General features: G+C 51.2%; 5 protein-coding genes across 5 annotated transcripts; all 5 read right to left on the reverse strand.

Moving 5' to 3' along the window:
• Positions 1 to 770: 770 nt before the first annotated feature.
• cpcA (amino acid starvation-responsive transcription factor GCN4) lies at positions 771 to 2,768 on the reverse strand (the record flags this gene model as incomplete). Its single annotated transcript, XM_073714349.1, has 2 exons — positions 771 to 2,369; positions 2,709 to 2,768. The coding sequence occupies 2 exons, from the start codon at positions 2,766 to 2,768 to the stop codon at positions 771 to 773; spliced, it is 1,659 nt and encodes a 552-aa protein (XP_073565650.1).
• A 1,375-nt stretch (positions 2,769 to 4,143) lies between these two features.
• Positions 4,144 to 6,530, reverse strand: BJY04DRAFT_152028 (uncharacterized protein). The gene is made up of 3 exons (XM_073708898.1): positions 5,784 to 6,530; positions 5,527 to 5,725; positions 4,144 to 5,472 (listed from the first exon to the last, which is right to left on the reverse strand). The coding sequence occupies exons 1-3, from the start codon at positions 6,065 to 6,067 to the stop codon at positions 4,252 to 4,254; spliced, it is 1,704 nt and encodes a 567-aa protein (XP_073565651.1). The 5' UTR covers positions 6,068 to 6,530; the 3' UTR covers positions 4,144 to 4,251.
• A 2,651-nt stretch (positions 6,531 to 9,181) lies between these two features.
• On the reverse strand, positions 9,182 to 13,401 carry BJY04DRAFT_201169 (sulfate transporter family protein). The gene is made up of 3 exons (XM_073713042.1): positions 12,561 to 13,401; positions 10,683 to 12,502; positions 9,182 to 10,621 (listed from the first exon to the last, which is right to left on the reverse strand). Exons 1-3 carry the CDS (start codon positions 12,772 to 12,774, stop codon positions 9,443 to 9,445), a joined length of 3,213 nt encoding a protein of 1,070 aa, XP_073565652.1. The 5' UTR covers positions 12,775 to 13,401; the 3' UTR covers positions 9,182 to 9,442.
• Positions 13,402 to 13,591: 190 nt separating this feature from the next.
• Positions 13,592 to 14,378, reverse strand: BJY04DRAFT_223707 (DNA replication protein PSF1; the record flags this gene model as incomplete). The annotated part of the gene is made up of 3 exons (XM_073717766.1): positions 13,592 to 13,685; positions 13,745 to 14,292; positions 14,352 to 14,378. 3 exons carry the CDS (start codon positions 14,376 to 14,378, stop codon positions 13,592 to 13,594), a joined length of 669 nt encoding a protein of 222 aa, XP_073565653.1.
• Positions 14,379 to 15,435: 1,057 nt separating this feature from the next.
• Positions 15,436 to 17,610, reverse strand: BJY04DRAFT_152066 (HMG-box domain-containing protein). Its single transcript, XM_073708899.1, has one exon. The coding sequence runs from the start codon at positions 17,322 to 17,324 to the stop codon at positions 15,738 to 15,740; it is 1,587 nt and encodes a 528-aa protein (XP_073565654.1). The 5' UTR covers positions 17,325 to 17,610; the 3' UTR covers positions 15,436 to 15,737.
• Between the last annotated feature and the right edge of the window lie 806 nt (positions 17,611 to 18,416).

Below are 18,416 nucleotides of genomic sequence, written 5' to 3' on the forward strand. Positions count from 1 at the left end.
GAGCGAGCCTGTGATGGCCGGTTTGCCATTGGCATTTGACATTGACACGTCAGCGATGCGGCTTATGCGGCTCTTGATGATGTGTTGGTTTGACAGTCGGAGCCTCAGAGGTCTGTTGCGGCCTGGATTTGCCAATGACAGGAAGCCAGAGGAAGAGAGAGGCCTGGGACAGGTTCTGATCGAGAGCACATGAGGCTCTGAGAGCGCAAGACTACTTTTAGGGAAGGTGGGACGAAGGTCCACGTTCTCGCAATTCGCGACAACAGGACCGTGAGAATGGGCTATAATAGTATGATGATTACTACGAGAACTGAGTTTACTCGAGATGAGTGGAACGAGTGACGCTCTGGATTGAGTTGTAACAATTTGATACAGACAATTAAGCAGTATTAGAAAATGATACTCAAACAAAAAGGGCCACGAGTCAATCCCTCTCTGGGAGACGTCAGAACCGGCCAGATAAGAAAAGCGACAGAATCATAGCAAAGTAAACCTAGCGTAAAGAGACAGAGTTGAGAAGGAAAGGAAAACTGACAGACGCTTTCACAGCGTTAGGAAACTTTTATACCTTGCAAAAGCGTCATTGCCAGGTAGCCTCATAAGGAACTGGCTGGTACTTTTAAGGTCAATGAGACGAGAGGCTTCTACACCTCCGCCCATCACCAGTCACATTCGGACTGTTTTGATGAAAACAGTCGATAGCAGAGTAAAAACAGAAAACACAATCATTACAACAGTGATCATAACCAAACGATTTTTTTTTTTGACGTTCACTGAGCTCGGCTCTGAGCCAGTGCCTTCCAGTATTGCTCACGCTGCTCCGTCTCAGCGAGTTGCTTGCGAAGCTCGGCAATTTGGCGCTCCATATCTCCCTGGCGTTCAAGTTTGCGAGCACGAGACTTACGAGCAGCCTCAGTGTTCCGGGCACGCTTGGCGGCAACAGGGTCGGCATCGTCGAACTTGATTGGCGGAAGAGGCTTGCGCTGCCGAGCGTTGACCCCAGCGACTTGAGAGTGCTTGGTGATAGAGCCGCGGGAAGAGACAGGAGAGCGACCAGGAGACGAAACAGAGTTGACGACAGGAGAGGCAGGAATCTCGGGCTTGACTTCTGGAACTTCGCTGAGAGCAGCGGCAATTTCTAGAGCAGCAGGGTCGAATTGCATCGACATGCCATCCTGGCTAGGAAAGAGAGAATCCCATTCCTCATGGCCGGGGGCGAGATCAAGATCGGTGCCAAACATGGGAGAGGTGTCGGTGCTGAAGTATCCCGGCGAGTCAAAGGAAGGCGTGCTGAGATCGGTGAAAGAGGCCGAAGGAGGAGCCGACGCGTCCATCATCAGATCCTTGGGCGAGATGGTGCCCGCAGGCACATCTGCCATCGAATCCTTGGACGCCATAATACCCGTGGGGATCAGGTGAGGAGAAAGCATGGACGGATCGGCGGCGAAGTCGTCACCGAAACCGTCCGCAGAGAAGTCAAAGAAGTCTGACGTGTCCGGGTTAGCGAAGGAAGAGTGGATTTTGTTGCGACTGATCTCACCTTGGGCGACGTTTGGAGTAGACATTATGCGACGGTGGTTGATCGATTGTGCGTACTGATTTTGGGTTGGCGAGTTGTTGCTGCTATTGAATAGCGGGACAGGTGGACGACGGTGATTAGAATTCGGAGCCGCAGGAGCTGAATTCGACGCTGCGTAGAGACGCAGAAGGTGCTTCCGATTAGAGGGACTGGACCGAAGAGTTGAAGACAGAGGATAGCCGGTAGACTGCGTAGCAAGTCGGCTCAGGCGAGGAACTTGAGGAACTTGAACAGGAGAACCTGCGAGCTGCTGCTGCTGCAAATTGACGGAGTGACGACGCTGGATATGCCCAGGTTGGACCAAAGCGCGCTGATAGGCGGCAAGTTGTCTAGGGGTAGTACTCAGATGTGCTGAGGCGCGCTGCGGGGGACACGGAGCGGGGTAGAGCACAAAGTCCTCTTGCGGAGAGGCCGGATTGTTGTTGTCGTTGTTGTTGTTGTGAATATTCTGAGCCGAAGGCTGCTGGGGCGAAGGTGATGGAAGCCATGGTTGCTGGTGGTTATCCGTGGTGAACGACGTGAAGTCGAACGTGGTGAAAGGGTTCGAAAGAGAACTTGAGCTACGCGAAGCGAGGCTGAAGTTCAGAGATTCCTGAAAGGAAGGCTCTGAAGAGGTTGTAATGATAGAGGGGGGATTAAACGTAGTCCGTGAAGGATCTATGATGTCTGTCTCGGTTGAGAAAGACGAGCTGTCTGCGGGGGAAGCGCTTAACAGTCCATTCTGGAATGGACGTTGATAATGAAAGCTTTGGGTAGACTGAGATGATATGGTGACGATGGTAAGGATAAACTCAGGGGGAGTTGAGTTGTGGTCAGTGTGGGATGGATTGAAGTGAGGTTGAAAGGAGGAAAAAGTGGAAGGATAAAGAAGAGAAAGAGAAAGAAAAGGCCAGGCAACGAGGTGGGAATCAGGCACCTTTTAACTTTTGGGCTGTGTGCGAAAGCAGCCCCGGCCCTGTCGTCCAATCAGGTGGCCTCGTCTGTCCGTCCGCGCGCCTTACTACATCAGGGATAGCGTGATATTTACGGTCAGCAGGTGTGAGTCATAGGACCATATAAGCCTGTCATTGGTTGCTCCCCGGCCTGAGTGGGTCTATACAGGCAAAAGCGCAGTGCCTGGGGCTCGTACTCGGCTCAACTTTTTGACGTCTGCCTTTACAATTGACCAACCAGCACTGCCAGAGAGCATTGTAAATTGCTCTGGACCATTTCACAGCCTCCCAGATGGGCCAAGTCAAGCTTGCTCGTGGAATAAATGGAGCCCCTTCGCAGGCAGAGTGAGACAGCTCGAGGTCGGGAGGCTCAGCCCCGTCCTCACCCCGTGCAGTTCCTCCAGGCCACTCCATTTGCTTGTCGCAGTCCAGCAGGCATTCACCAGTTCAACAACCAATACCGCGTCTTAAATTCTCCAATCGCAGGCAAGAACCGTTCAGCCTCTGTCTAACCAGAAAGCTGCAGCCAAAAAGCGCAACCTAAGCCTCGCAGAGTGGTGGAGATCACTTACCCGATTGACTCCCCGCCGTGTAGCGCTATTCCCGTTGGCGTCGCCGAAGGGCGTGCCATTGCATTCCCAGAAACTCTCACTCTGCGCCAACAACCGGCTTCTTCCGTGGACTTTCCAGCTTGCTTTCACTTGAGCAGGTTTTCACGTTGATTATTCGTGGTTTTGTCGCGCTAGTTTCCTCATATTTATTGCCTTTTGATTTTGGGGATTTGGGATACGCCTTGGAAACGGAGGACGTGCCGGGGCCCGGGAGCCCGGTCTGCAGGATGCTACCCTCGTCTTACGTATGTTTCTTCACAAATGAATTATTAATCTTACTTCAGGTTGTTCACTTCTTGGTCCTGAGATAAAGAGATTGATTTGATTCGGCTTTCATACATCTAATTTCTTTCCCATAAAGCTGCAAGGAAAGCTATGATTTGATTTGAAACATCGAAAAAGGTTGAACTCAATGGGTCAAAACTGAACCTCTCTGGAAATCTTGGCATCGGAAAATATTCCCACAGATCTCCAGTCTTCACATGCGATCGAGATCTGGCGGGCATCTACTCCAGAGTCCATACATCTACGGCCAAGCCTCACTGACATAAAACAAACAGTACGGTTCTATTAGCTATTACCTATGTTGTGCCAATCGATAGACCTGAAAGAGGCCATCATGGAGTCGAGCATCCAAGTACACCAGATTCACAATCCAAACGCAAATAGATCACCCTTCCCACAACCGGGTATCAAATGGCCACGGCAATCAAAAAACAAAGCGAACAATTAACAGCAAGTGGTATCAATCTAGTTGGACGGCGCAGAGCATGATCTCCCAGGCCAAAGGGGTATCCCCTGAGAGATCGGATATCATAAACGAATGAACTGTGGCACCCGATGTCAGAGACACCACGGCACTCACGAAAATCGACCGTCAAAACAACACAGGGTATCATTGTCACCCCAGCCATACGCACAGCTTCGAGAAGCAGAACACCATGACTAGAATGACAGTGGCAACATTAAGCTAGAGAAAATTCGAGTAATCAAGGATTGGAGTGTCGACAAAGATTGCAGAAGTTTTGTTTCCTCTCGTTTTCTTAACGCTTTTGCAACATGCGGTAGCGTCGGCAAACACATAACGCTTGTCCCACCACTTCTCAAATTCCACTGCCTTGAGAGTACTTCAAGCAGCAGCCTGGACAGGAGTGGAGGCGGCAGCGACAGGGGTGGGCTTGGTCTCCTCGGTGGTAGCGACAGTCTCAGCGGGCTTGGAGCTCTCCTCGACAGGGGTGGCCTCGGTGGCAGTCTCGGTCTTGGCCTCACCCTCAGTGGTCTCCTTGGACTCGGGCTTCACGGCCTTGCTGGGCTTGCGGAAAAGACCACCGAGCTTGTTGCCCTTGGCCTTGGGCTCGCCCTCGGCGGCCTCGGTGTCGGAGTCACCCTTCTTCTTGCCGAAGCTGCTGAAGAAAGAGGTGCGGCGCTTGTCCTTGGTGGTGGCAGCAGGGGACTCGGTAGCGCTGGTCTCACCGGGGGTCGTGGCATCCTTGGCAGCCTCAACCTCAGGCGCAGCGGTCACACTCTCCGGCTCAATGGGCTTGGCAGCCTCCTCGACGGGGTTGTCGAGCTGAGGAGCAGTGCTGGCGACAGGGGCGGGCTCAGCGGGAGCGGCAGCCTCCTTCTCAGACTTCTCGTGGGAAGGGCTGGTGACCTTCTGGAAGAAGTTGCCAAAGATGGAGGATCGCTTGGCCTTCTGGGCGGGAGCAGCCTGCTCGGCCTCCTCCTTCTTCTCCTCCTTGTCCTCTTCCTTCTTGTCGCTAGTCTCGGTAGGAGCAGCAACAACAGCAGGAGCAGCGGCAACAGGGGTCTCGGTCGAGGGCTCGACAGCGTGGGCAGCCTCGGTAACAGGAGCAGGAGTCTCAGTGGCGGTGGTGGTCTCAGCAGCGGGAGTCTCCTCAGCCTTGGCCTCCTCCTTCTTCTCTTCCTTCTTCTCTTCGTGCTCCTCCTTCTTGCCTAGGAGAGATCCGAAGATGGAAGCCCTCTTGCGGGAGCGGGAGCGGCTCTTGGCGTCCTTGTCCTTGACCTCCTCGGCGGGGGCAGCAACAGCAGCGGTGGTGGCAGGCTCCTCCTCCTTCTTAGCCTCTTCCTCCTTGGCCTCCTCCTTGGTCTCGCTCGACTTGGCGGGGGTAGCGACAACAGGCTTGGTGAGCTTCTCGAGCTCAGCCTTGTAACCCTCGCTGGAGGTGATGGTCTCCTTCTCGGCCTTGGCTTCGGTGGACTTGGTCTCAAGGGCCGCGACCCAGCTGTCACGCTCGTCGCTGTTGGCAGCCTGGAAAGTGTGCTTGTGGCCGTTTAGCTTGAAGAGGAACTCGTTGGAGCCCTCCTTGGTCACATCGGAAATCTCAGCCTGCGTATTGGTTAGCGCATTGATCCTTCTAGCTCATCTCTCGTTGCGACTCACAAGGCTGATGATTCCGGCAGGGGTGGCCTTGTCCTCGGCGCGCTTCACCAAGAAAAGCAGCCCCTTGCCGGTCTGGCTAGCCCAGGCGACGATGGGGTTGGCAACAGCAGGCTTCTCGTTGGCACGGAAGGTGGTAAGCTGCTTGGCCTCGACGGCCTCGTCGCTGAAGTAGAAGTAGCGCTTGGCGAAGCGGAGGCTCCTGCAAGTACCAGTGGTTAGTGATTCATTCGTGTGCATCTACTCCATCTCCGACTTACTTGACGAGACCGGGAGCCTTGTAGCCAAGCACACCATCAGTCGCGGGCTTGATCTCCTTGGGCTCCTCCTTGGACTCCTCAGCAGGAGCGTCAGTCTTGGCCTCCTCAGCAGCAGCAGAGGCGGTGACGGCAGCGGCCTCAGGGGTCGTGGTGGTCTCCTTGGGGGCTTCGGGAGCGGGGGCCTCGGTGGTGGTGGCCTCAGCGGTCACGACGGGGGTCTCGGTGACCGGAGCAACAGGGGCGACCACGGGGGTCTCCTCAACGGGCTTCTGGGTCTCAGACATGGTGATGAAGGGTGATTAAAAAGGTAATTATATGGGTATAGATGTGATTAAGTAAGTCGTAGAGAAGCTAGGTAGCCTCGTAAAATAGAAATCGTCGAGCTGGGTATCTCAAGGGGGGTATCTCAACAGAAAGAAACAAGAGTCAACACAGCGCAAGGCTTGAAGAACTCGGGTATCACAATGGAATGGGACTAAGGGTTGGAGGGGGAAAGAAGTGATTCAGGAATGAAGTGGGAGAAGAGGAAGAAGAGGAAGAAGAAGAAGAGCGGCAGAAGAGGAGAAGAAGAGGGAAGAAAAAAAAAGGAGCAGGGGCTGGCAGCCAGGCGCAAAGGAGGTTAAGGAGAGCAAAGGAGGGTGGGCTGGTGGCCCAAAGAGGAAAGGAGCTGCACCTCTATAGGAGGCTAAAATCTACAATTCAAGAAAAGGGGCCTGTTTCTCGCGATCATTGACTCACAGAGCAAATGAAAGGTCCGAAAATTTTCACAGTACGACCAGGGCATCTGAAGCTAGTGGTCGTAGCTTGTCCGTTCCAGCTCCAGCGCTGCAGATTAACGGCGTCTAGCCAGCCCTTAATCTACTTATTTCGACCTCTGCAAATTCTGCAAATTGGATGCTGAGCTCCCATGAGTTTGGTGGTGATCGCTATTAACAGGAATCATAATAATATGATGATGGTGAGATGATCAAGGACAAAACAAGTGACAGTTGTGTGTTGATGGTAGATGGAATGTTGAGAGTCAGGTGCTCCATCTTTGGTGGATCCTGTGGTTGGGACCCAGTCTGGCCTGCTCAGTGCTGCTGTTGTCTTTCTTTGATCCCTGTTACACCAGCATAGCTGGACATAACACTACCCTCGATGATTTGTTTCTGCTCACAATTGCTGGGCTTGCTCTCCGAGCTTGAACTCCTGTCCTGATACTACTACTGTCAATCCAAAGCATTGTATGTAGACAACTGCAGAAAAGCAGAGTGTTGACGGCGCAAAACTAACTCGCAGCTAGGTCTGGCGTCCATGGTTCTGGATTGGACCAACCACATTAGGCAGTTAGCTCTTGCCCAAACAATAAGGAGAAACAGGAGAAATTTGAGACACGGATCACGACAATAACAATAATCTCTGTCAATTACCAGCATTTTAGTTACCTCGATGGCCAGGGCAGAGAATTGAAATTGAGGAATCAGAGGCGGCAGCAGCATCTTGTGCACGCGACTCGAAACATCCCATGACTGCCACAGTGCCACTTGGCCAACCAGCAAACAAAGAGCCCCTCCATAACCCATTTCAGCACATTTCAGCACCTCATCTTGCCATGGATGACAGCATGAGGAGACTGTTCATATCTGCGCTCATGAGCGCACGGTTGTTGTTAGTAGAGAAGACCACTAGATGTTGAACTAGGCTAGGTCATCGCCCCGCTGGAGTGCAGACTGCCAGCCCTACAAAGCTCGCCAGCCTCAGGTCCAAGCATCTCCTCTGGATGTATCTACCTACTGTGCAGGCTGCAACATACGTAACATCAACGAGTTTTTTCTCTGACGCTCTATCTCAAACATCCCCCTCCAGCATCAAACACAAATTGAAACATCTGCCAACCTCGTTTCCAACTGTCGCGAAAACGACAATAGTGGGAGAGTCGGATCCACCAACAACCCCTTTTTCACTTTTCACTTTTTCACTTTTTCACCTTTCGCGCTTCTAGCCTTCTCTGCTTCTCACCGTCTCCCTCCAAGCGTCAAGACTGGCTCCTCGAATGGCGATGCGCATCAACCAATCAAACCCCCGTCGATCTGATGATCCTCTTTAAGCCGTGTCCATGTTTCCCTGATTCCCCTTGACCGTCGGAAATTTTCGTCGAGTCTGGTCATAGAATTTCCAGCCTGCTCTCCACCCCGACGTCTTCCTCTTCGCATCTTCTGCTCCATGCGGGACGCACGATGCCGTGTTCTCCGCACTCACCGGAGTACATGAATTTTCTGTAGATAACCGTTGTCTGCGCTGCAGCTGACGGAGTACAGACTGCCGAACAACTCACCATGGCAGTGCCTGATGCCTGCAACAATCCTCCTGTTCCTGTCTCACCCAAGGAATCCGGCATCCGGAGTGAGAGTGAAAGTGAGAGGCCCCAGCAGCACTCGTATCCGTTCGCTTTCGAATCTCACGTCGAGAAGGGCGCCTGCACGGAGTACCGCATGAACCAACCCCTCTCTTCATGTCGCTGCCTGGGTCAAAGGGGAGATACGCCCACTAATTACTCTGGATATATCGCCAATTTATTTGACATCCTCCTTAATTAACTCAAATAACGTATGCAGCTGTCAACAAGGCGCTAGACGCCTGCTGATCATCCTCACCATCCTTATCATTATCGCCATCCGGATGCTCCGATCCCATCCCGAGCTCCAGGGTACTTCCGCGCAATGCGCACCTATCCCAACCGAATCCTGGCGTCAACTCACGGCCACTACGGAGTACTCATCTGACAAGAACCTACTTAATGCTGCTCTTCTCCATGGTACCCTTTTCATAGAGTTCCGTACCACGTGTACACCCAAACTCAACCTAGCACTAATCCAGAAGTACCTGCCTGCAAGACTTGCTGCAATACTCACGCCACCTTAGAATTAGTATAGCAGAACCCACCATCACATCACCAGCCTTGAGTCCGACTCTACATGTTATATAATCATCCTATACGTAGACGTCTGCCGCAGATAGCCGAATAGGATCAGGTAAAGTCACCGGGGCACTAGACTTTTAAATTAATCTAAATCCAACTTACAAGCTACCGTGGTTTACGACTAATCAACAACTAATTCTGTACAAGAGTCCCATGATTTGCAACTATCCACGCCACCCGATGGGTCTACCTGTAGGTCTGCTCATCTATTTACGGGTGTATTGATATTGTACGTAGTCAGGTCAACGTAAGACTACCTAATTCTGTGGAGGCGCGAGCATTTGTCATTCTGACTACGTAGTGTAGCACGTGGTATGATATTGCTCGGCTAAGTTGTTTAAAGGTGTTTGATGTTTGGGATCGAATACAGTAGAATTCATAAGAGCAACGCAGAGAGTCTTGCTCTGCCTGCTATTCAAATGTCTCGTAGATGCAATCGTAAAAAAAAAAACAAAAGCTAGAGAAACAATCAACAGACAAACTACACACGTCGTAAATGGCCACTAAATTCTCATGACTATGTCGCTCTCGGTAAATAAATCATACCACCACCCAGTCCAGTCTGGTCCAGTCCGCAAGAAAATGCTCTTATGCTCTTGTGCTCACTCAATCATGCCGCCATCGTAAGAACGTACCTGCAGACATCATTAGCACATCTTCAAACTCCGCATCCGGATGAAAGAAGGGAAAGCGAAACTCACGAGGTTATACTATCCATCCTCTCCGTCGTCAGCTTCAACCCCACCGTCAAAAGCTCCCTTGCAATTTCAGGCTCCTTCTCCCTAAGCACCCTCCACCCCTCCTTATCCAAGCTCCAAGTAACACAATCCTGCTCCGCCCTAACCGTCGCCGTGCGCGGCGTCTCACTAAAGAACGGCAACTCCCCACACGGTCGTCCTGCAACAATGAGCTCGAAATATCGACCCTGCGGTAACTCGTATTCCGCCCTTAACATGCCTGACTCAAGGAGGTAGAAGGCATTGGGGATGTCGCCTTCGGCGAAGAGGATTGTCCCCGCGGCGTGGGTTTCGCGCGTGAAGTAGGGGCAAACGGGAAACCAGAAGTCTTCGTTGCGGGTTGTCAGACCTTGGAATGTTTGAAGGAGGAGGGAGAGGGGTTGCCGCATGGAAGACCATTTGGCAGGGACTAGAACGGCAGTTTCGTCTTCGCTGAGGGTGGTTGTTGCGGCGCGCTGGAGATATGCATGGCGCGGAGAGCCGACGACATGTTCAGCGGAGAGGGGTTGTTGCGGGGTTTTCGGTACTTCGAGGTTCTGGGATGTAGTTTTGCGCTTGAGGAGGGCCTCGCGGTGGCTGTAGAAGACGTTCAGATAGTCATTTTCGCAGTATTCGAGCGCGGAGTTGAGGTCTTCAAAGATACGGACACCATATTCGGGTTCGAGCAGGCCGACGTTTTGAAGGCTTTTGCCGACGTCACCGCCAACATCAAGACCGGAGATGGTCATTTGGACATTTCGTTTCTTGAGGATCCGGTTGATACGTGTGAATGCTTCTGCTGCTGAGAAGTCGATACCGTAGACCCGGGAAAGGTCTAGGATGATGAATCGGATTGGAAGGCGACTGAAGGCCTCTTCCTCGATTAGTCCACGCATGGTATTCTCGACATCCACAATCGTTCCGAAGAACAAGTAGCCGCCGAGTTTGAGGATGAGAGTTTGGCGCCCGGCTTCTTTCAGGTATCTATGCTGGATCGGGGGCCGACGGACTGTAGAGCCAGTAATCTTGCCCGAATAAGTTGCCCGAATGGCAGACTTTCGCGACGTTTGGACAACAAAACTTAGACAGGCAAGAATGATGCCGACAAGAATTCCGGTAACGAAATCCCATACACCCATAGTAGCCACAATTATGACAACCTGTTAACTTAGCCTTGATCTAACCGAAAAGACAAACGAATGGGAAACAACTGAGACTCACCGTCAAGTACTCATATCGATGCAGCTTCCCCCACGTGTCGACGAGCGCCTCCTCCATCAACTCGATCCCCAACAAAAAGATCAAAGCCCCGACAACCATGACAGGAATAAACCCTACGATCACAGGACCAACCAGCATGATACCTGCAGTAGCTGCCGCAAGCATTACTCCAGCTAGGCGAGAATTACCGCCACTGTCGATGAAAAGCAAGCTGTTGGTATACACGAGATAGTTCTGAATACTACCAGCGAATCCCGATAAGGCATTCGTCACACCGTGAGCAATCAGCTCCCGGTCAACATCGAGATTATCTTCTCCGGTTGAGATACCAAGAGCGGGAACATTGATGGGAACATGAAGGATCCCGAAGAACGTGAGAGCAAACATTGCTGGTATGGTATCGACAAAGGCAGGCCAATCGACGGCAGAAAAATCTACAAAGTTAGATCGGGTCACGATGGAATATTGATGAGGCTCACCGTAAAGTGTGTAGAAGTGGTACCAGGGGTTCGTAGATGACGGAGCATCAAATACCCAACCACTATTTCGCAATGAAGCCATGGGTATATGCGCACTGAACTTGACAATATAGAAAATGAGCGCGACGAAAATGAAATAAACACCGACTAAAAAGTTAGATCTGACGAATCGCTTGAGAATGAGAAGGCCGATGGCAAGTGACAAGGGCGTTATCCAAAGGGCGATAATATCCAGGCTGAACAACTTCTGGACAGTGGGAACATTGAACTCGAAGGATCCGGGAAGTCGAGCTGAAACCTCGAGACCGGTGAGAATAAGAAAGAATCCCACTCCACCAATACACCCGATGAGAATATGGCGAGGAAAGAAGCCGATAAGGGCACCAATCTTGCAGGTTCCTATCAGGAAGAACACTAAGCCTGTCAGGATAGAGCTGACTGAGAAAGCGAGGATTGTCGTGGCTATCACGGATTTCGGGTTGTTCTCTCCAACGCGATTCAAGATGGTAAAAGCCATCTGATGGAAGAATGGAACGACCTCGATCATCTCACTTCCTATGCCTCCGCGAAAGACCGAACCTCCACAGGAAAAGACCAACTGTGCGATGATCGTACTCACGTAAAACATAGATATCCCATCCGAGCCTAGGTCAGAAAATACCGCCTCACCCAATGGAAACAGAATCATGCCGTAGGAGAGAGCATCCAAAATATTGAGTAAAAGTCCGAGAAATACGGAAGGCAGCAGAGTCAATGGATGAACAACTCCTCGTTGCCATATGACTCGGCCATCCCACGATTTCGGATGAGATAGGACCTGGAATGTAGTTGATATCTTTGAAAGAGCCCTGGGAAGAGCTCTTCCAGCCGTCTCTTTCGGAGTGAACACTTGACCCTCAACATCATTTACTACCCCATAGCTCCTGGATGGTCTCGAAGGTGTTGTCGTCAGCAAAGATGTTTGTTCTGTCGGGATCTCTTCTTCTCCATCGGCCGAAGCGGAGGGCCTGACCGTTGTATGCTGGTTATGCGTACTTCGAGTCCCAGAACTCTTTCGATCCTTCTTGGTGCTGTGATCGTTGTTGATACTAGACGACGGATCACGGATCATAGCCGTCAACACCGACGATCCGCCAGAGTGCACATACCCTGTCTCATCTGACCCACTTGAGCTTAACGAAAGCCTACCAAGCGATGAAGGAACGTCTCCGTCAGCCGAACCGTCTCCGGATTGAAATATATCCATAGCTGCAGGCAGCTGCCTCGTTTCCCGGGACAAGGCTAATGAGGCCAATTCAGCAGTATGTTCACGAAGGCCATGGGAGGAGTATTGCGCAGGATCTAGACTCAATCAATAACCGCCCAGATAGACGAAGCTCAAGGTCCTCAGTAGTCATACCAGAAGCATTATGAAACGACCGATGGGCGAAAGAACGACTCGGCGTCCTATAACTTGTTCCCCCATTCACCACCGCTTCCGACCCAGGTACGCGAGGATAACTGCTTGGCTCCGCAAATGCATCAATCGTATCTGGAGCGGTGTTTTCACTCGTGAACGGACGAAGGTGCGAGGCCCGCGAGTCCGCCCGCTCCCGGCGCCCTAGGACACCCATCTTGGTCGAAACTTATAGCCAGTCCCAAGACTGTTTATTCGCAATCCACGCACAGAATGAGACCAGCGAGTAGGCACAGGCACAGGCAGGGTTTGCAGACTGCGAAATTGGTGGCTAGACGAGAGCGATGACGCAAGACTCCTATGGCGACAGGTGCAGCGATTGGCGTCGTCTGAGGGGTGTAGGGACGAGCCAGGGACGGGACCTCGACGGCGACATGAAGGGAAGCTGATGGTGAGTGTGTAACTTGGGCAGTTCCAGGTTGGGTGCTTGCTTATCGACGCATTGACTAAAAAGTCTTATCATGGGGAGAATCTGGATTTCTGGCGGGGCCCACTTGGACGCGGTTCCACGACTGTGTAAATATGCACCAAGCGTCATCGGCGGACGTCGTCTAGGCAGTGGAATAGATAAGAGCAAATATTGACAATAGGTTTATTATGTGCTAGATATATTTGAGGTCGAGCTTTTTTGACCGTTGAGCGCATCCGGAGATGGGCCGAGAATGACGGGGAATGGGATGCATTCCGCAAGCTTTTCTATGGAGCCGTCTGCTTGCTTTTTGCTGCATTTGACACCTCCACTTAAAGCAGCCAAGACCTCAGCAACGTTAGTCATAGATACAACCTCTTCGTTCTTCTTAGGTAAATATAAATATACCTCTACTATATAACTAGTCATTATAGTTGTAGTCAACGGAGATCTCCGAAGAGCCCGAACAGATTCATGAGTCTATCCATGCGCGCTATGCAAATAGGGTATCACAAAAACAACATCATCAACTCCAGAGCGTCATAACCATCAACTACCTAGGTAGTTAACTCAATCGCTCCAGAAACCCCTGCGCAATCAACCTCTCCACATCTCCATGCCGCACATACAATTGACTGTTTTTCGTTAAATTGATCACGCTGCATCCCGTTAGCTTCAATCTCAATTCACTCCTCAAAAGACGAGAGAGAAAATATACCCATATTCAGTCTGAATCTCCCCCGCATCCTTCAGCACCCTCACATCAATAAACAAATCCCTCGGCGGCTCCAAACTCCCCGTAAGATCCACGTCCGTCCATTGTCCCTTATACGTAGCCAGCATATCACCATACTGCCGAAAATACTCCTCTTCTTCGGGACTCAGCGAGCTCTCGTTTCCTGCCCCCGGCCCTTGCTGTCCCAGTCCGCTAGTACCTTGCCCCGGGTCATCCGCCGCGCCGGAGGCACCTTGCGCCTGCGATTCTAGAACGTCAATCCCTTTCCAGCATAATTCTTCCAGTTTCTCCGTTCTCACGCGGTGGTATGCGAGGAGACACCGCTTGTTCCGGCGAATGCAGAGGTGGTCGACGAGGAGTGCGCAGGCGGTCGCGGGGTCTTGAGAGGGGTTGAAGGAGCCGGAGAAGGGGGCGAGGAGGGCGGCGACATCGCGGTCTAGGTCGCGAACTTCGCGGGCGACTGTGCGGACGAGCTCGGTTTGGTAGGGTGGGAGGTGTGCGAGGGATTGGGTTCGTTTGGCGTGTTGGACCTGTAGTTCTTGTTAGGTGGGCTTCCTTGGATTAGTGGGTAGGTTGAAATAAGGCGTACCAGTTTGTTTCCTAGTTCGCCGTACATTGTTGGTGTGTATTGAATGGAGGTGTATGCAATTGTGCGGGATTGAGGCGCGGTGGCCGGGTTTGACGCGTTTCGGAGGGATAGCGGGGTCAAATTTCGTAGTATGAAGGACTTTTGTTAAGAAGTGAGACAGATTTCCCGTGGCACGGTCTCTCTTGTAGCTAAGCCGGGGAATATAGAATTGTTTCAAAGCTCAGACAGGATGTTGAAGGCGTTCGGAGAAAGGTTACTTTATCGCAACGACCTGTGGTCCAGCCACGTGATTCGCTACCTACCCCAGGGGTTCTCTCCATCTCAAAGATCGTAATCAACCCACGTTGAACTTTGCTGGGAATGAGCTGCTCCAGGATCTCCTAATGATGTCGTCTCTGATGAAATCAATTGCAAAAGATAACGTCCTACATCGAACACAACGCGATCTCAAACCCAGTCATCCTTTGCAGTTTTGAATACGCACCTGGTTTTCCGCCCCCTTTTATCATGTTATTCCATTAATGTGCTTTGAGGTCTATATTTGCCAGAAAATCATCCGCTCGATATGCCCAGCAAGAACCATTGGCCAGAGGAGAAGACCTCGGAACTGTGAGCAAATCAGCGCGGCCACTCTTTTAACAATTATCAGAGAGCGCTCCAACGTTTTTCAACCATTAGGTTCTCTGAGTCTTCCACTCTCTCTTGACTATCCGCCGCATAATCCTACAATGATCATAAATGAGCACTTGTGCCTGCAGTCTTGTTCGGGTTGTACTTTCTAGAGCTCATGCCGAGTTGAACTGTATAACATCATTATATGCTTCATTTCAGTCTGCATTTATGACTGAGTAGGATATTATGATACAAGACGGATGAGATAGTCCACAGAAAAACTCTTGACAGAGTATTGGATATGATTCTAGTCTATCCAGAGTGACTTTGCACCGCAACCCCCAGAAAATCGATACCATCTAAAGAACCCAGACACGAACGGCAAGCAGCAAGAGGAAATACAGATCACCACCCGATGCAACCACGGGTCATATTCTTCAGGTCAAAAGAAACGAGAAACCAGGTGTATCACCTTGAGAGAAGACAACAAAGAGAAGGCGACCAAGAGAAGATAAGTGAAGTGAAGTGAAGAGAAGTGAAGAGAAAGGACAGATCTCCGTTGAGCGCAATAACGGTACCACCCAAGCTACATATGCGAGACATTCAATTCAAGTCCAGCCAGCGACGCGAAACCCAGTCGCAAGAGGCACGTTTCCAACCAAGGGAGCAAAGAGCAAGATCAAAAGACACAGAGCGGACGTATGAACCATGGTGAAGTGGGGCTTCTCATACTCGTTATCATTGAAAGTGAGACAGTATTGGCAAATTCCAGGGTCATGGTATAAACATGCCATCGAACTCGGTGCCAGCTGACGCCGGCACCGTCAGGCTGGGGTCCGAGTCGCGACTCATGGCCTGTACCACTGAATTGCCAGGCGTTTGATGGGAGTATTGGCTGGGGCTCGGGATTTGGTAGCTGCCATGAGGGTAGTAAGTGGCCACACCATCGGGTGTGTGCCACCCTTTTCTGTCATCGTCTGACTGAGCGTTGCTGAGGCCGAGGATAGCGGGATCGACTTGATTGACTTGAAGTGGAGCACCGGGAAAGTGTCCCTGTGTCGCCATCGGTCCCTGGGGCTGGAAGAGCTCATGATGGGCTCCACCGGGCACGCCAGCTAGTGTTGATGAACTATGGACATCTTGAACATGGTAAGCCATCACGTTGGGGTTGAACTGTGGCTGCATGTACTGGTGCTCGGGGAACACCATTGCGGAGGTTGGTCTTGCGGGGTGACTTGTGTAAGAAGGCTGAGAGGTATGTAGCGGAGCAAAGTATCCATTGTCAGGCAAGCCATGGTCGGTCAATTCATCAAAGGGGGTTGAGGTACCGCTTGCAAAGCCATACTGGTCAATCTCAGGGGAGCTGTATACACTGGAGTGGCCCAGGGCCGGGCTGCCGCTCGGCGTCCTTCGACTGCGATCACTGTCGGAACCCTTCTTGGATGGAGTGTATCTGTAGTCGGGGAATGCCAACTTCTGGTTCTCCTTTTCGATGACTGCGAGGCGCGTGTATAGGCTTTTGACTTGTGTTGTTTCCATTGCCCAGCTGCGGCCGGCGACCTTGGAAACGAATTGGTGATTCTGGTGCCTGAAAAGCTCCTTTGTCCGTTCAGCGTAGGCTGAACGATAGAGTATGAAACTATTCATCGCTCGGGGTATCTTTTTTTTCTTACTCTGTTCGACCTCTGCATGGCGCTCCTCCGTCGATCGATTCACATATGCTTCTTGGTCTTTGAGCGGGATGTGCGTCAAGTGTGCTGTCATTTCGCTCAATGGCCCTGTGAGCTCGGGTTCCAACTCAGTATCCTTGCTCTTGGAGAGTCTGGTGCGTTTTCGCTGTCTGGCCTCCTTGTGCACCCGCGCCCTCGAGGGTGTTGCTCTCCGAGAACGTGACGGCCACGCAGGGATGGACTCTACACTCCCAGCTATGAAGCCGTCGTCTGGTGGCGTGTTGACTTGGACACCATGCTGGGCTATCTGGGGTAGCTTTAGCCACGTATCTGATGCGAACTGGCTCAGGTGTCTTACCGGATGATGCAAAGATACATCCTGACTGTATCCGGATGCATTGATGTTCTGCAGATTGGACAAAACTCTGTTAGCTCCTGCGAAGAGGGAAGTCGGGTGTACACGACTTACTATTGATAGGTCACTCTGGTCGGGAATGTAGATATCGTTGGCTTGTCCAGCATCACCATAGGTGGACTGATAGCCGTATATCGCTGGGTAATCGGCTGTCTCTTGGGGAACTTCGGACGCTAGATCACCGTCGGTCGACTGAGGAGGAGATGGCGGAGGGCCGCGCATTAGTCGTGGGGCGGGATGCACCATCTTTGTGTCTTCTAATGCAGAGTAGGTCATGGGTTCTGTGCTTCAGCCAAGATACAACAAGAGTTTGTTCTTGTTGTTTTTTCCCCGTCTTCCTTGGCTATTTCAGGATGCTGAGGCCGGCGATCTCTTGACAGACAGAACTCTGAATGGTGGTGGAGAAAATTATATAGAAACCGGTGAAAGCAGGTATTTATGGTCTCGCCTGTCAATGAAGTGAGACAACAGCGTCTTTCAACTGTTGGTTGATACAAAACCCCTGACGGCAGACAAAGGAACCTTCAGTTTCATGCGACCAAGAAGTCGGAGAAGTGAAATGAAGTATTGCAATGTGTTGGAGAGTGTTGCAGTGTACTGCAGAAGAGGGTGAGGATGGAGCAGAAGAAGAAGAAGAGGCGGAGAGGTAGAGGATCTAGATGGAAGAGCGGAGTAGGAAGTTGGAAGAGAGGATAGATGAATGTGACAAGAACAAGCGGAGAGGGACAGCAGGGTGTCTCTATTGGTGCCCTGTGAGAAGTGCAGCGGGTACAAGCAGCAAAGTGAAGTGGAAGTGGAAGTGGAAGTGGTGGTGGTGGTGGTAGAAGTTGTTGTTGTGTTGTGTTTGATGAAGAAAGATGAAAGGTGGATTACCCGCGGTTTAAGGCCGATGTTCTTGCAGATAGATATATCGCATTCAATCAGAGGCCTGGGACAGACTAACTCACTTGAAATGGTTGTGCAATTGCGCTTTTCTCAGTCTTTGTCTTATTAGTCGTAGCGTCTACCAAACCGCTGGGACTGCTGGCTGCGACGGGGATGTCGCTTTTCCGATTTTCTATTTTGCATGGTTGCTTTTGGATTTTAATTATTTAATTCTCTCCTCAAAGAAGATATTCTTGTTTTAACTCTATTTTTTGGTTTTTATTTTTTCTAATTGGCCAAGACGAGATTTGTCTAATATTCTCCTCTCCCAAAACGTGCCTGTACAATGCCTGCCCAGGTGCCCTCCCCCCCTCCCTCCCAGATACACCGTCTGTTTCCAATTTGGTCCCCTCTTTGTGCTAAATCTATTCACGAGTTTCAGAGCATGTCTGGATGCCTTCTAGAAGCATGGGGCGAACCTGTAGATTTGCCAGATCCGGAGGC

This window comes from Aspergillus karnatakaensis, assembly GCF_047715665.1.
Source record: "Aspergillus karnatakaensis strain CBS 102800 unplaced genomic scaffold BJY04scaffold_76, whole genome shotgun sequence".
NCBI classification, from domain to species: Eukaryota; Fungi; Ascomycota; class Eurotiomycetes; order Eurotiales; family Aspergillaceae; genus Aspergillus; species Aspergillus karnatakaensis.

Coding starts and splice junctions, on each gene's coding strand:
- BJY04DRAFT_152028 (XM_073708898.1), bottom strand. CDS start 6,067: ATGTCTGAGACCCAGAAGCCCGTTGAGGAGACCCCCGTGGTCGCCCCT. Junction 5,726..5,783: donor AAGGCTCCCGGTCTCGTCAA/GTAAGTCGGAGA, acceptor TGGTACTTGCAG/GAGCCTCCGCTTCGCCAAGC. Junction 5,473..5,526: donor CTGCCGGAATCATCAGCCTT/GTGAGTCGCAAC, acceptor ACCAATACGCAG/GCTGAGATTTCCGATGTGAC.
- BJY04DRAFT_201169 (XM_073713042.1), bottom strand. CDS start 12,774: ATGGGTGTCCTAGGGCGCCGGGAGCGGGCGGACTCGCGGGCCTCGCAC. Junction 12,503..12,560: donor GTCGTTTCATAATGCTTCTG/GTATGACTACTG, acceptor GATTGAGTCTAG/ATCCTGCGCAATACTCCTCC. Junction 10,622..10,682: donor ATCGATATGAGTACTTGACG/GTGAGTCTCAGT, acceptor CTAAGTTAACAG/GTTGTCATAATTGTGGCTAC.
- BJY04DRAFT_152066 (XM_073708899.1), bottom strand. CDS start 17,324: ATGACCTACTCTGCATTAGAAGACACAAAGATGGTGCATCCCGCCCCA.